Source organism: Ovis aries, chromosome 15 (assembly GCF_016772045.2).
Source record: "Ovis aries strain OAR_USU_Benz2616 breed Rambouillet chromosome 15, ARS-UI_Ramb_v3.0, whole genome shotgun sequence".
NCBI lineage: Eukaryota > Metazoa > Chordata > Mammalia > Artiodactyla > Bovidae > Ovis > Ovis aries.
In genome coordinates this window covers 50138819-50155527 of record NC_056068.1, presented here as the reverse complement: position 1 = coordinate 50155527, position 16709 = coordinate 50138819, and the positions used below count along the sequence as shown (strand labels likewise).

General features: G+C 49.2%; 1 protein-coding gene across 2 annotated transcripts; it reads left to right on the top strand.

The window, feature by feature from the left end:
* The first annotated feature begins 459 nt into the window (after positions 1 to 459).
* Positions 460 to 16301, top strand: LOC114118292 (GPI-linked NAD(P)(+)--arginine ADP-ribosyltransferase 1-like). 2 transcript variants are annotated; one of them, XM_060399400.1, is made up of 5 exons: positions 460 to 495; positions 12166 to 12277; positions 12736 to 13513; positions 14439 to 14480; positions 15925 to 16301. In XM_060399400.1, exons 2-5 carry the CDS (start codon positions 12215 to 12217, stop codon positions 16020 to 16022), a joined length of 981 nt encoding a protein of 326 aa, XP_060255383.1. In that variant the 5' UTR covers positions 460 to 495; positions 12166 to 12214; the 3' UTR covers positions 16023 to 16301. The 2 variants fall into 2 exon arrangements, with proteins under 2 accessions (XP_060255383.1, XP_042089088.1); XM_042233154.1 differs by lacking the exon at positions 460 to 495 and adding an exon at positions 11792 to 11880.
* The last annotated feature ends 408 nt before the right edge of the window (positions 16302 to 16709 follow it).

Genomic DNA, 16709 nt, shown 5'->3' with positions numbered 1-16709 from the left:
GAGGCTGGTAACAACTGAATCAACAATCTTAACATCACTAAAAGTGGGACAGCGAGACAGTGTCTTCCCAAGTGATGAAAAACAGCGCCACTAGTGAGAAAGAACGTGAGTCTAATCGAGTCTCTAGATCTCACCAGTGGCATGTAGCATAAGGGAGGTAGAGGCACAGTCGGTCAAATCTAGAGGCCCCGGCCCTCTACACTAAAGGACGAGCATCTCAGGTACTGCATCAGATAAAGGGCATTTTAAAAAGAGAGAGAATTTGTCAACCAAATGTGGGCCCTGTATAGGTCCTGATTCAATCAAGTCAACTGTAATAAAATTTTACTTCTGGGACAACTGGGGAAATTTGAAAATTAGGATATTAGTTAATATTTCCGAGCAGTTGTGTGGGAAAGGTACAAGAGGTGGTATAAAAGAGAAACCTGCCCTCCCCTTCCCTGGAGCCTGTCATTGGAAACCAACACCAGCTTCCAAGCCCCGGAGAAAGTCTAGGTAAGGGGCATACGGCCCTCCTCCTGGGCACTGGCCACAGAAAGCAGTTTCTGAAATGCAAAATTGGGGGTGTTATTGGTAGAGTTATAGCAATCATTAAGAAAAGGTTCAAGAAACCTTTTATCTTTGTCTGTTCAGACTGCTATAACAAAAATACCACAGACTGGGTATCTTATCAACAACAAATATATACAAATAAAAGAGTCCTGGAGGCTGAAAGTCTGAGATCAGGGTGCTAGCCTGATCAGATGACGGCTCTATTCCTGGTCATAGCCAGCACTTCCCCACTGGGCCCTCTCAAGTTGGAAAAGCTAGGGAGCTCTGTGGGGTGTCTTTTATAGGAACAGCAATCCCAAGTCATGAGGGCTCATGAATTATGAACTAATGATCTCCCAAAGGCCCCACCTTCTAATACCATCACATCAGGCAGTAGGGTTCCAGTCTATGAATTTTGGGCAGACACCAACATGCAGACCATTGCATATTTGACAAAGAGGTCTGAGATACTAAGGGAGGCTGAGGCCATTGGGAAACTTGGGGATTTCTAGGGAGGGATTTGGAGTCCCAGTCCCTGTAGGGCTTCCCAGATGGTGCTGGTGGTGAAACTCCCTCTGCCAATGCAGGAGACCCAGGGTCGTGGGTTAGATCCCTGCATTGGGAACACCCCCTGGAGTAGGAAATGGCAACCTGCTCCAGTATTCTTGCCTGGGAAACTTCATGGACAGAGAAGCCTGACAGGCTATAGTCTATGAGGTTGCAAAGAGTTGGACAGGACTGAGCAACTGAGCACAGGGTTAGGTCACAGCTTTAATGCTTTTGGCCCAAAACCCAGTTTGAAACTTCTAGGGAGTTCACACAAAACAAGGCTAAAGTAAACTAGGAAATACCCCCAGTAGGGGATGTTCATCATGGGCCTGGATGAGGGGAAACTGACAGGAGAGGTGCCCTGAGCAGGATGAAGGAAGGACAGAAGGGCAGCAGCTGGGAGAGGAAAAGGGGTTGCCAGTGCCTCCACTTCCTGACTTCCCAGGCCCTCCCTGCCACTCTGGCCCCCACACCACTGCCCCAGAACTGGTCACTAGGCCATCAATCCACCTGCTCTGCAGGGGTCTCCATTATTAGCGACACCCAGAAAGCCTCTCAGACTTTCAGCAAACATACCAGGAGGCCTCATGTGTGCCTGGCCTTGGGCTGAGCCCTGGGGACACAGAGTGGGGGTCATACCTGGTCCTGCCCTCAAGGAACTCACAGGCCAGGAGGGGAGGCAGACTCAGAAGGCAGCACAGTATGACCAGTGACAGAGGAAAGCGCAGGGTGATTCAGGAGGCCAGAGGAGTCGGAGGGCTTCCTGGAGGAGGTGGCCCCTGAGCTAGTCCTGGAAGAGTGGGTAGCAGGAGAAGGGCAGCCCCAGCACGTGGAGGGAAGCAGCAGCGCCTCATCTGGGACTCCGTTCTGTGCCATCCGTGTGAAGGGTGGAAGAGCACGAGGCTGAAGAGGTTGGGGAGGGCCAGGTCACAGAGGGCTCCAGATGCCAGCACTCTGTCCTGAGCCTAGGAGGGAAGTTTTGTTTTGTTATATTGCCTTTTTTTTTCATTCTTGTAGTGTTCTCATCCCTTCCCTCATAATTTTCATGTCTGTATTTTGAGATGTTTCTCCCAGTCAGGTTTGGCACAGAGGGTTCTGAAGCAGGTGAGGAACATCATCAGCTGTGCTCCAGACTCATTGTGCTCCCTGCTCCAGGGGAGCGTGGAGTTGCAGGGGCGACAGTGGAGGCAGGGAGACCAGGGAGGAGCCAGGGGCTGACCGGAGCCTTGGTGGGTGGGCGGGGTGGTGATGGGGAAAGGGAAGGACCATGGAAGGTGAACTCATTCTGTGCACAGCACTCCTGGGTGACCAATTCAATGTTCAATGAGTGAATGGAAAGCCAGTTTACCATCTTGGGTGACTGGATGAGTATCAAGAATGGCAGATTACATGACTCTTTCCTGATGGAAAATTCAGAGGAACTACCTTGGGCTGGATGAAGCCTGGAGAGAAATTCATCACAAGGATCCCTGGGTATTTCTCGGTACCCAAAGGCCAGACTTGAAGAGTCTCTGGGAACCCAAGGAAGGGCCTCACTCTGCCTGTGCTTTGGCTTGAAGCCACTTTCTTTGCTCCGCAGCGCTCCCTTCTTCTTTCCCCAGGGGCCTCATCTCTCCCTGACTTCAGTACACCTGTGATCCTCAAACACCTCTTGATGTCCATTCTGCTCCCTCTCAGACATTGGTCCCTGCAGACGAACTGAACTGTCCTATGTTCACACAGGACAAACTGAACTCTGTGATCACTTATTCAGTACATTTTTAATTGATCATCTATGTGTTGAGATGAGCAAGATGAGATTTCAAAGTGTAGTCTGCTTTCCTCTCTATTTCCAGCTTAGAGCATGGGAACCTGAGTGTGAGCCTTGATTTCCCCCATCTCATCTCCTAAATCTCATCAGATACCATGTCCAGTAAATTCTACATAGTGAGGTAGGGTCCACTCTCACTACCGATACCTTAGGCCACATGATTCAGCGTCCTCAGTCTGACTTCACAATTCTCTTTCCCTATTCTAAGCCTCTGAAATCTTTGATTTCTGTGTTTCTGAAGGACAGAGACAGGGCAATGGAGAGGCAGTGAGAGATGCAGTTGGCTTCCTGTTTTCGCTGCATGAACATTTTGCTGTGGGCCACAAAATCTCAGTGGCATGCAAACATTTATTCTCATGCTCCTGGGCCTTCAGGTTGACTGTAGATGGGCTAAAGTGAGCTTGGATGGGCAGCTCTGCCTCAGGCTGCCAGCCTGCCTCAGCTGGCTGCCTCCTTGTTGCGGGCTGGGCCCGCATCTGCTCCTCTGGGGCCCAGGCTGGAGGAACAGTTCTGGGCTATGTTCTGATCGTCTCTGACCCCAAAAGAAGGCCTTCTCTCTGGTTTGGGTTCCCTGCAAAGCAGACCTAGAGGCAAGGACTTGGGTGTAGTGATCTTATTTGTAAGGTGGTCTCAGGAACTACAAATACAGGAGTGGCAAAGTGAGACAGAGAAGAGAGACAAGCGCCCTTGCGAACAGTGTGTGGCCACTGTGGTCAGCTGTGTCTCCCTGGGGACCCTCTGTGGGCTAGGGAATCTGACCTTCCACCCTCACTGGGCGAGAGTTGTTCCTGGGAACATGACATCTCCTGCACTTTGGGGCTGCCCTGAGCAAGCTCCCAGGGTGGTGCAGAAAGGCTTGGACACAGGAATATATGGAGCGCTAGGGGTGGGAAGCTGTCAGATGATTGAATTGTTCATTGCTCATGTGTTTCAGGGAGAAGGCAATGGCACCCACTCCAGTACTCTTGCCTGGCAAAGCCCATGGACGGAGGAGCCTGGTAGGCTGCAGTCTATGGGGTTGCTAGGAGTCGGACACGACTGAGCGACTTCACTTTCACTTTCCACTTTCATGCATTGGAGAAGGAAATGGCAAACCACTCCAGTGTTCTTGCCTGGAGAATCCCAGGGACAGGGGAGCCTGGTGGGCTGCCGACTCTGGAGTCGCACAGAGTGGGACACGACTGAAGTGACTTAGCAGTATGTGTTTCAACCTGAAGATGAGCTGAGGCAATACTATGAATCAGCAGTGGCAGGCATACTCTTTTATATTAAATCCATCTATTATTAAGAATATCAAATCCCAGGAAGGACTCTGAGTGTCTCACTTAGGTTGTGTGTCCAAATGTGAACCAATCACAACGACCAGGGCATTAGAGTACCAGTTCGGGGGGCTATGTTCCCCTCATGAGAGTACAGAGTTAGGAAAGCCCCCAGTGAACCCATGGACTGGAATTTCCACAAGAAGAGGATCTATTATAGAAGTTCAGGTTCCTTTGGTGGATTCCAAAAGACCACAGAGTTCAAGCAGCTTTTTCTGCTGTATACTCTGCCCATTCACATTCTATCCTGGTACTAGGGAGCCGTATCTCAGGCTCTAGTCCCCACTGTGATGCCATTTTCAATTCTATCTTCTCCGTGTCTCCTCTAGACAGCCCAGCATTTAAACCCACTCCTGCTGCAAATGTGTCTTCATCAGGTTCTTTGGCTTCTTGTAACATACATCACACGCTACTTGAAATTCCTCACTCCAGCTCCATCTCCACCTTAAAAGAGTTTCCAGAAGCAGGGATATGGGTTTTGTTTCTGCTCTGTGATCACAGTTTTATCCTCAGCTCCTGGCTCATTACAGGATGCTCAAGAATTTTCTGTTGAGAGGCTTCCTTGGTGGCTCAGTGGTATAGGATCCACCTGCCAATGCAGAAGACATGGGTTTGATCCCTGATCTGGGAAGATCCTGGATCCTTGATCGTATGGTGCACAGGGCAGCTAAGCCCGTGCAGCACAAGTACTGACCCTGCACTCTGGAGGCTGGGCACAGCCACTACTGAAGCCCTGGTGCCCTAGAGCCCACGCTCCACAACAAGAAAAGACACTGCAGTGAGAAGCCTGCATCCCATAACTAGGGAGCATCCCCCGCTCGCTGCGAGGAGAGAAGAGCCTGTGCAGCAATGGAGACCCAGCACAGCCAAACAGAAACTAATCAATTAAGTTATTACTGTTTTGAAAAGAATTTTGTTGAATGAATGAGTAAGCAGGTTTTGAGGGAGGGAAGATAAGGAGTTCAGTTTGGAACGTTCAATTTGATGAAAACGTGCTGTTAACTCCCTTGTCCAGAGAGGCTCACACCTCAATTTAAACTGTGAATTGGCAGTGATACGATCTTAGATTGGGAAACATAAAATTATAGCCACAGAACATTCCCGTGTCCTAGGGTCATTGATCTATCAAAACTTAGGCCCCACCAGGAGGGGATCAGGGAGCAGGGATGGTTCACCTAAGCAAGACTAGGGAGGGTGTGCATCCACCCTGAGAGTTGTGTAAGGTCTGTGTGAAGGCACACAGATCTATCGTCTGGGGACTTTCCGTTTTCATCAGCTCTCCAAAGATAAAAAACTACTCACTATATTATGGTTTGGATAAAAGAGGGAAAACAGAAATACCTAAGCATCTGCTGATATGTGCCTGGAGTATCTCTGCCAGGATGATGGGAAATGGGAACACTAGTGCCTCTGGGGAGAGGGGATGGGGTTGAGGAATCAGAGAGAAGGACATTTCACTGCATGCCTTGTGGACTATAAACTATGAAAAATGAAAATGTGCTACCTTTTTGAAACTTAAAACTTAATAATATTAAAAAAGAAAGCTATGGGGGTTCCCTGGCAGTCCAGTGTTAGGACACTGCAGTTTCACTGCTGAGGGCCCGGGGTTCCATCCCAAGTTGGGGAATTTACCTCTCTGCTCACCAGCAGGATGAATCATAATGTTATTATCATTTTCCACACCTCACGGCTTGTGTGTGTGTGTTTAGACACACACCCACACAAGCCGAGTGAGGTGTTCAGTTCAGTTGCTCAGTTGTGTCCGACTCTTTGTGACCCCAAGGACTGCAGCATGCCAGGCTACACCTCAGGTGTGCCCCTCCCCTCCTGTTAGTGAGCCAAGAGGTAAATTAGATAGATACCATTTGCACCCACCAATTAAATGGAAATTAAGAGATTCATAATGGCCAGTGTTGGCAAAGACTTGGAGAAAAGGGCACTTTTGTCCACTGTTGGTGGGAGGTGAAGAGGGACATTTTGGATGGCAACTTGGCAGTGGCTATCTAAAGGAACACTATTCAGATCCTTTAAATATCACCTTGCTATCTTTCCTTTCAAAACATGCAGACAGGTAGATAAGGATTTATATACACACCTGTTCACTGCAATATCACGTGTAATATCAAAGACTGAGGAAAAAACACTAAGTGCCCCTCAATAAGGAAATGGTTGGATAAATTATGGACTAACGCTACTGTGAAATTCTAGGCTGCCATTATAATGGACAAGGTACCTATGCATATGTGATATGGAAGGAAGTTATGGTACATTGTTTCTTTTGAAAATGTTGTAGAACCTGTATGTGTAAGCATGTTTCCTTTTTGTTTCTGAAAAAAGTGACAGTAAGAAAACCCAAAATAGGCTGCACACAGAAAATTATGTGGGTATATATACTTAAATATTATATTATTTGTATGTACATCAAGAAAAGGTCGTGAAGGGTCCCATTACCAGGAAAACAGATGGCCTGGGTAATAGTGCAAAGGGGACGTGGAGGGAGAAGAAGAAATGGGGGCCTTGGGCGTTGTGATTCATTCATATACAATGAGCATGCGTTGTTGCTGCTGCTAAGTCACTTCAGTTGTGTCTGACTCTGTGCGACCCCATAGACGGCAGCCACCAGGCTCCCCCGTCCCTGGCATTCTCCAGGCAAGAACTGGAGTGGGTTGCCATTTCCTTCTCCAATGCATGAAAGTGAAAAGTGAAAGTGAAGTCACTCAGTCGTGTCCGACCTGCGTTACTTGGTAATAAACAGAAATAAAGAAGCACCACCAACTTGGAAACTGTTCCAATCTTGACCCAAAGCTGGAACACCTTCCTGGAGCCCTGCTCTGAGCCTGTCCCTGAGGTCCTGCTGTGGCCTCACCAGCTGACCACTCCTGGATCTGCCCTGTTCCAGCCTCAGGTCCCCATGAAGGGAAGCCCAGACCTCTCACTATGGAAGTCAAGCTCCTTCAGGACTGACCCCAAGCTTTCCAACATTCCTACCCTGCACCTGCCACACTAGAAAAAGTGTCTTTCACTCTTTACATCATGAGAGTTCCTACCTCCACTACTGTTCCTGTTCCCATTCCTGCTGCCCCTAACATCTTTCCCTCTCCAGACTCCAGTCTTTTCTCTCCCACCTCCACTGACTTAAGCCTTATTCTCCACATTTGCCAGGGTCCAGCCCCGGTGGATCCAGGGTAATTTGAAGTGGAGACAGAGTTGGCATCCTAGGAAAAAGCTATTTAATTAGAAGTATAAAGAGAAATTAGAAAGGAATAGTGCAGTAAGAAAATTAGTGGAGAAAAAGAGGCTGAATAACTTGGTTTACGTGGGATACCAATAAAGCTTGGAGACAAGAAGCTTGCACCATCTACGTAGGCCACCGGCGCCCACTTGAATATCAGAAGGTGCCCCTTGGGCCCCTTCTCGAGTGGAACTTAAAAGCCAGGGCAAAATTAGCAGGCTTGGTGAGCACCCATGCTCCAGGTGGGAATTCAGCCAGAAAAACGGAGAACAAGAAAGAACGACATGGGGGAATCAGTCTTTCCGGAAACTGATCCATTTTCTTTATTTTCAGGTTTGCTTATATACCTTTTTTTACACATAGAGACAAATGGAAATTTTAAAGTCACGCAGGGGTCAGCAGTCCTGAACTTTATCAAAATCAGGTGCTTCATATAAATGTATAAAAAAAGGTCTTAGGGGTTTTACATCATCTTATGGCCAGGGGGCCTGCTAACATTTTATGATCCTTTCTTTCTGATAATGGTCAGTCAACCAGAAACTTATTTTCCAGGGGTGATTTTTCTTAAACCAGGCACCACCCTCTGAAGATACCAGATAGAGTTGCATTCCTATAGGGGGAGGGTGTAGTGGGTTACAGTTAAGAAAGGAATTAATTTAGTCTAAGGTTAACATAATGGTCATCTAAGTTAAATTCACCCATTCCAGTCCATTTTAGTTCACTGATTCCTAGAATGTCGACGTTCACTCTTGCCATCTCTTGTTTGACCACTTCGAATTTGCCTTGATTCATGGACCTGACATTCCAGGTTCCTATGCAATATTGCTCTTTACCGCATGCGACCTTGCTTCTATCACCAGTCACATCCACAGCTGGGTATTGTTTTTGCTTTGGCTCCATCCCTTCATTCTTTCTGGAGTTATTTCTCCACTGATCTACAGTAGCGTGTTGGGCACCTACTGACCTGGGGAGTTCCTCCTTCAGTATCCTATCATTTTGCCTTTTCATACTGTTCATGGGGTTCTCAAGGCAAGAATACTGAAGTGGTTTGCCATTCCCTTCTCCAGTGGACCACATTCTGTCAGAACTATGGGCAGGAATCCCTCAGAAGAAACAGAGTAGCCATCATGGTCAACAAAAGAGTCCGAAATGCAGTACTTGGATGCAATCTAAAAAACGACAGAATGATCTCTGTTCGTCTCCAAGGCAAACCATTCAATATCACAGTTATCCAAGTCTATGCCCCAACCAGTAATGTTGAAGAAGCTGAAGTTGAATGGTTTTATGAAGACCTACAAGACCTTTTAGAACTAACACCCCAAAAAGATGTCCTTTTCATTATAGGAGACTGGAATGCAAAAGCAGGAAGTCAAGAAACACCTGGAGTAACAGGCAAATTTGGCCTTGGAATGCGGAATGAACCAGGGCAAAGACTAATAGAGTTTTGCCAAGAAAATGCACTGGTCATAGCAAACACCCTCTTCCAACAACACAAGAGAAGACTCTACACATGGACATCACCAGATGGTCAACACTGGAATCAGACTGATTATATTCTTTGCAGCCAAAGATGGAGAAGCTCTATACAGTCAACAAAAACAAGACCAGGAGCTGACTGTGGCTCAGATCATGAACTCCTTATTACCAAATTCAGACTTAAATTGAAGAAAGTAGGGAAAACCGCTAGACCTTTCAGGTATGACCTAAATCAAATCCCTTATGAGTATATAGTGGAAGTGAGAAATAGATTTAAGGGCCTAGATCTGATGGATAGAGTGCCTGATGAACTATGGAATGAGGTTTGTGACATTGTACAGGAGACAGGGGTCAAGACCATCCCCATGGAAAAGAAATGCAAAAAAGCAAAATGCCTGTCTGGGGAGGCCTTAAAAATAGCTGTGAAAAGAAGAGAAGTGAAAAACAAAGAGAAAAGGAAAGATATAAGCATCTGAATGCAGAGTTCCAGAGAACAGAATAGCAAGAAGAGACAAGAAAGCCTTTTTCAGCAATCAATGCAAAGAAACAGAGGAAAAGAACAGAATGGGAAAGACTAGAAATCTCTTCAAGAAAATTAGAGATACTAAGGGAAGATTTCATGCAAAGATGGGCTCGATAAAGGACAGAAATGGTCTGGACCTAACAGGAGCAGAAGATATTAGGAAGAGGTGGCAAGAATACACAGAAGAACTGTACAAAAAAGAACTTCATGACCCAGATAATCATGATGGTGTGATCACTGATCTAGAGCCAGACATCCTGGAATGTGAAGTCAAATGGGCCTTAGAAAACATCACTACAAACAAAGCTAGTGGAGGTGATGGAATTCCAGTAGAGCTATTTCAAATCCTGAAAGATGATGCTGTGAAAGTGCTGCACGCAATATGCCAGCACATTTGGAAAACTCAGCAGTGGCCACAGGACTGGAAAAGGTCAGTTTCATTCCAATCCCAAAGAAAGGCAATGCCAAAGAATGCTCGAACTACCACACAATTGCACTCATCTCACATGCTAGTAAAGTAATGCTCAAAATTCTCCAAGCCAGGCTTCAGCAATACGTGAACCGTGAACTCCCTGATGTTCAAGCTGGTTTTAGAAAAGGTAGAGGAACCAGAGATCAAATTGCCAACATCCCTGGATCATGGAAAAAGCAAGAGAGTTCCAGAAAAACATCTATTTCTGCCTTATTGACTATGCCAAAGCCTTTCACTGTGTGGATCACAAGAAACTGTGGAAAATTCTGAGAGAGATGGGAATACCAGACCATCTGGCCTGCCTCTTCAGAAATCTGTATGCAGATCAGGAAGCAACAGTTAGAACTGGACATAGAACAACTGACAGTTTCCAAATAGGAAAAGGAGTACGTCGAGGCTGTATATTGTCACTCTGCTTATTTAACTTCTATGCAGAGTACATCATGAGAAATGCTGGACTGGAAGAAACACAAGCTGGAATCAAGATTGCCGGGAGAAATATCAATAACCTCAGATATGCAGATGACACCACCCTTATGGCAGAAAGTGAAGAGGAACTAAAGAACCTCTTGATGAAAGTAAAAGAGGAGAGTGAAAAAGTTGGCTTAAAGCTCAACATTCAGAAAACCAAGATCATGGCATCCAGTCCCATCACTTCATGGGAAATAGATGGGGAAACAGTAGAAACAGTGTCAGACTTTATTTTGGGGGGCTCCAAAATCACTGCAGATGGTGACTACAGCCATGAAATTAAAAGACGCTTACTCCTTGGAAGAAAAGTTATGACCAACCTAGATAGTATATTACAAAGCAGAGACATTGCTTTGCCGACTAAGGTCCATCTAGTCAAGGCCATGGTTTTTCCTGTGGTCATGTATGGATGTGAGAGTTGGACTGTGAAGAAGGCTGAGCGCTGAAGAATTGATGCTTTTGAATTGTGGTGTTGGAGAAGTCTCTTGAGAGTCCCTTGGACTGCAAGGAGATCCAACCAGTCCATTCAGAAGGAGATCAACCCTGGGATTTCTTTGGAAGGAATGATGCTAAAGCTGAAACTTCAGTACTTTGGCCACCTCATGCGAAGAGTTGACTCATTGGAAAAGACTCTGATGCTGGGAGGGATTGGAGGCATGAGGAGAAGGGGACGACTGAGGATGAGATGGCTGGATGGCATCACTGACTCGATGGACATGAGTCTGAGTGAACTCCAGGAGTTGGTGATGGACAGGGAGGCCTGGCATGCTGCGATTCATGGGGTTGCAAAGAGTCGGACACGACTGAGCGACTGAACTGAACTGAACTGAAGGTTAACATGATTAATCTTAAAGGTTAATACTTATTTCTTCTATATGCTAGTTATAGTCATCATAAGGACAGGGAATATGGAGACTTAGCAGCAAATATTGGCCCAACAAATGAAAAACCCTTCACCAATATAATTCCTAATCACTATACTAATAATTTCTAACTTCTTAAAAGAATCTGCCTTTAGTAAGTCTAAAACATCTCCTGCCTCTCACGGTTGGGAGGCTGTAAACAATCACCTGTACAGGCAGGCTAGATAACTTTCCGAGGAGTTTAAGTTGAAACACTCTTGTCACGCTCAGGAATTTTTATTATCTTGGAGCTGTAAGTTAACTCCTTCTCCGAGGGAGGTAATGGGGGTCAGCCCCCCATAAAGTCAGAGGTATAGGTGAGAGCATAAAACAGTAAATTAGGCAGATTCTGGTTTTGGGGGTAGAAGCTCAGGAACAGGGGGTTTCCTGAGGCTCAATCCCGCCTATGCTTATGCCTAAACCTCCTTCCTCATGACCTTTGCCATGGGCGGAGCTCCTCTCGCTGGCTTCTTTATCCCATAAGACCCTAGTCACATGTTCTCCTCCAGGAAGTCTCCTATGTTCCTTCCAGCAAGAAGGGGCCTCTCTCTCTTCTGAGCCTCCATTTCTACGCTGTGACCCTGTGCCAAGCAGTGTAAGTGACCCAGACCAGGTATCAATTCATGTTTTTTTGTTTGTTGGTTTATGCATTTAGGCCACGCTGGTCTTACTCGTGGCACACAGGGTCCTCCACCTTCACTGTGGCCCGTGGGATCTTTCTAGTTGCAGCACGTGAACTCTCAGTTGCAGCAGGTAGGATCTAGTTCCCTGACCAGGGATCAAGCCAGGGCCCCCTACATTGGGAGAGTGGAGTCTTAGCCACTAGACCACCAGGAAGTTCCAATCCCTCCTTACTGAACTGTGGATTCCCTTTTTCCAGGTGAGGAAACTGAGGCCCAGAGAGTGACTTGAGCAGGGTCATCTCCAACATGCAGAGCCCTGCCATGATGTCTCTGCTGCTTGTGTCCATGGGCCTCATGGAAGCACTTCAGGTATGGTCATCCCCTGCTGTCCCCATCCCCCAGCTGCTGGCTTCTGAGCCCTGCCGGATGCTTCCTTTGGGGATGGCTAGGCTGAGGGGACAGCCCTGGAGCCCAGTCTCAGGGCATCTATTGCTGGTAGTTCCCAATCCCCTTTCCCTCCAGGCTTCCCTTGTGGCTCAGCTGGTAAACAATCTGCCTACAATGTGGGAGACCTGGGTTCGAAAGATCGCCTGGAGAAGGGAAAGCCTACCCCCTCGAGTATTCTGGCCTGGAGAAGTCCACAGAGTGTATACTCCATGGGGTTGCAAAGAGGTGGACATGACTGAGTGACTTTCACTTCACTTCCCCTCCAAGTGTGTTTGGGGCCCTTCATCTCTCTCAGCTCAGTGGAGGAGGGGAGCTGGATAGCAGGGCTCCTGTTCTCCTGGGGCCTAACCTCTCAATCCTTGCTGCTCCCCCTCTCGCAGGCCCAGAGCCACCCCGTCATACGACGAGACGTCCTCTCTCGAGAAATGCCCCTAGACATGGCCCTGGCCTCCTTTGATGACCAGTATGCTGGCTGTGCCGCAGCCATGGCGGCTGCTCTCCCGGAACTCAACCACACAGAGTTCCAGGCCAACAAAGTGTACGCTGATGGCTGGGTGCAGGCAAGCAGCGAGTGGCGGAAGCGCCAGGCCCGGAGGCCCAAGTGGGGCGTCAGCCCTACCCGTGTGCCTGCCCCCGAGGGCTTCCGAGAAGAGCACGGGGTGGCCCTCCTGGCTTACACAGCCCAAGACCGCTTGTACAAAGTATTCAATGAAGCCGTGCGTGAGGCGGGTAAATCCCGGGCCCACTACCTCCAGCACTTCTCCTTCAAGACACTCCACTTCCTGCTGACCGAGGCCCTGCAGCTGCTGAGCAGCAGCCAGCCTCCACCCCAGTGCCACCAGGTGTTCCGAGGGGTGCGGGGCGTGCGCTTCCGGCCGGCGGGGCCTGGGGCCACCGTCAGGCTGGGGGGCTTTGCCTCAACATCCCTGAACAAAACTGTGGCCCAGGACTTTGGGGAAGACACCTTCTTTCGCATCAGGACCTGCCTTGGGACCCCAATCAAGGACTACTCCTTAAACCCTAAAGAGGACGAAGTGCTGATCCCTCCCTTTGAGACCTTCAGGGTGATCAACGCCAGCAGGCCAGCCCAGGGCCCCTCCCGCATCTTCCTCCAGGCAGTGGGCAAGCATAGCACATACAACTGCGAGTACATCAAAGGTGAGCAGGGCACGTGCCAGCCAGCAGCTGTGCACAAGGTGGGCTTCCCCGTCCCATTTTCAGGGGCCACACACACAGTCTAAGCCAGAGCTGGCCACTTGCCTGCTGGGAGACGGAAGAGGGTTTTCTGACCAGCACAGGCGTTTTTGGCCACGTGAGGGCCAAACAAACTTGATCAGGCTTCTCTTCCAGATGGAAGCGGTTGCCAGAAATGAGTGTGGGCCCCCACCATGGTTTCCGAGAGGACTGTGTTTTTTTGACTGAGCCGAAACCCTGGGCTGTGCTTGTACTGGGTCAAGGTGACAGTGAGGTGGTGAGACAGCATTTGGGTGCCATCCCCCTAAGCTCCAGTTTGGGTTCTGGCAGTTTGGGTTCTCAGGTGTTTTCCTCTCCACCATCCCAGAACCAGGCAGAGGAGTAATCATGAGGATGGGCCCAGGTCCTTAGTCAGAAGGGGCTGTGGGCTGTTGGTCCTGGTTGAGGGATGCCAGGCAGGCTGTTGGCATCCACCAACCACTTCCCAAGTGGGAGTAGGTCCATTGTGGCTTCAGATCCCACCCTGGACAGCATCATGAGCACACATGTCGATGGAAGGTGACAAAGACTGGCAAAGAACATAAACTAGCTCCTCCTTGTCTGGGACAAGACAGGGGAGACAAGCGGTGGGTGCGGCCTGGAGGCAAAGTTACAGGCCAAGGGAGGAGAAGGAGAGCCCAGATCACCCTGGCTTTGAGGGCTGGGGCCTTCCTGGCCCTGCTGCTCGTGGGTCTAGTCAAACCCAGGCAAGGGTGGTCCCACTGTAAGAAAGCAGAATGAGGGGAAAAGGCACCAGTTTCTCCGAGAGCTAGTCAGGGACGTTCTCTGGGGCCCCTTTGTGTCCTGAGGTCTATTGAGCCTTTGATTCTTTGCTGTTTCCTTCCTGCAGACAAGCAGTGCAAGTCTGAGCGCTGCCGTCTGGATAACTCAGGTAAGGGCTGCAGGCATCGGCAGGACTCTGTTCAGAGATGAGCTGACTGCTCTGGGTCTGGGACCCTCTCCTGGGTGAACATCCCCCTTAAATGAAAAACAACCCTCTTTTAATTTAAAAAAAAATTAGACTTTCTTAAGCAGACACCTGTGGGGGTTGCTAACCTTTCCCACACGGTGTATATGTGGGTGGTAGGGGGCCAGCTGACACACCTGCTCCCCTCCACCCGGGCCTGGGGCCGGCCCCTCCTTCACAGGAGGTCACTGATCAGACCCCAGGGAGCGCCAGGCTGCACTGAGGTGACAGTGGGAAGGGCCACAAAGGCCTCCCCAGGCCTTCTCCTGCTTCCGCTGGGGAGCCCTCTGTCTATAACTGTGCTCAGAACTCCCTCAGACTGCCTCCCAAGGTCAAGGTCAGGTCATGGGTGCTGGAGGCCTGGGCTTTAACCCAGGCTCTGCCCCAACTCTGTGACCAATTTTTCCTCTCTGAACCTCAGTTTCCCTATCTGTATCATAAGCATATTGGACTAGAAGGTCCCCGATTCTCTGCGGCCATGACTCGACTCTTCTCTAACACTTGCTGGGCCAGGGCTTGCCTGAGGCATCACCTCTCCAGGTGGGAACAGGCCATTCCCAGAGAAAAAAACACAGCTGCTCCTCACCCTGGGGTCCTGCCTTCTCCCTCAAGGCTTTCAGAACACTGGACAGGAAGGAGCCTCAGCCTCCACTTTGCTTCCACCCTTCTCCATGACACAATACCACTCAGGGTTCCGGGCACATGAGTCCTCACTGCGACCTGATGGTGCAGATACAGTCATCACCCCTGTTCCACGGATGAGAGAGGCACAGAGAGGTGAAGCAAGCGGCCCCACACACAGACCTGGCAAGGGATGGGGTCCAGACAGCCTGGCCTGGACCCCAACTCTGAACCACCACACCAGGCTGGCCCCTGCCTCACGTTATTCTTACAGCGCAATAATCAACTGGAAGGCGGTGGGACAGGAAACACTGCCCTTGTTACATAACCAAGTGAGGCCCAGAGACAGAAGTGACTTGCTCCAGATGACAGAGTCATCTGTGGCAGAGTCAAGACCAGCCAAGTCTCCAGCTTCCAACCCGGCTTGAGTTCTGATGATGTCATTTCAGGCACTGAGAAAGTTTAGGATTCCCCCTCCCCATCCCCAACTCCTCTCCACCAGTGCCTCTCCCACCAGAGTCTGGGCAGAGGAGCAAAGATCAGCATCACCAGATTTCACTCAGATCTCTACCCCACTTCATCCCACCCTGCAGTGCCTCAGTTGTGTCAACAGGCAGCTGGGGCATAAACTTAATGACCTCTGGGAAGGGAACTGGGACTCTCCTTATCTCTTCATCTCTGTCTGCCTTTCTCCCCAAATTCTTCCTCACTTTGTCCCTGAATCTCTCTGCCTCTGTTTTCCCTGCAGCCGTGGGTCAGAGCCCTCTTTCTGCAGTCTGGTCCCTTCTACTGCTGCTCTGGGTCCTTGTTGGGGAAGTCTTTCCAGAGCATCCGGGCCTCCTCTAATCCATGAGCCACTGAACAGCTCTGCCTGTAGCCTCTGCCCAACATGAGGATGTCAGCCACACGCGTACTCTGAGTATGGCCAAGATCTGGGGTAACTCCATCTGCAGGAAACTCTGGGACCTTCTCTGACGGCTGCCGGGCCTAATAGCAAGAAGAAGAAAATGTGGGGACTGAGCCTCTCTCAGGGGTCTAGCAGTCAGATGCTAAAGAGTGGTGGGGGACTACAGGACAGGTAATCACTCACCTGGACATAGATTAAAGTAGTTGTGGAGAAAAGTACTTGGCCGTGGTATTCACTGATGTTACTCAAATGCCTCCCATGTGCACCTGGACAGCTCTTCGCTCTTGCAGGAAGCCTTCTCTGACCTCTCCTCCTTGCTAGGTTAGGGGCACTGCCGCTGGTCTCCCATCTCCAACTATGAGCTTCTGAGGGCAGGTAATGTGTCCAAGGTACACAGGTGGAACCAGAAAACAGGTGCAAGTCAGAAAGGAACAAACACCTTGTGAATGGCTGGTCTTTGTCCTGCCCCTACCTTGGGCACCTTCAAGTTCTCGGGATGTCACTGGGTGACGCTCACACAGTGAGAACGTGGATGGCCTGGACCTAAATCCAGAGAGGAGAGAGCAGGGAAACAGCAGAGAGAACTTTAGGGATCTCAATCAAGTGCCAATCATTTTCTTATCAGC

What these genes read in the sequence shown, in the direction of transcription:
- LOC114118292 (XM_060399400.1), top strand. Translation starts at nt 12,215, where the DNA reads ATGCAGAGCCCTGCCATGATGTCTCTGCTGCTTGTGTCCATGGGCCTC. An exon ending in GCCTCATGGAAGCACTTCAG is followed by an intron (nt 12,278 to 12,735) that starts GTATGGTCATCC and finishes CCCCTCTCGCAG; the next exon opens with GCCCAGAGCCACCCCGTCAT. An exon ending in CTGCCGTCTGGATAACTCAG is followed by an intron (nt 14,481 to 15,924) that starts GTAAGGGCTGCA and finishes TTTTCCCTGCAG; the next exon opens with CCGTGGGTCAGAGCCCTCTT.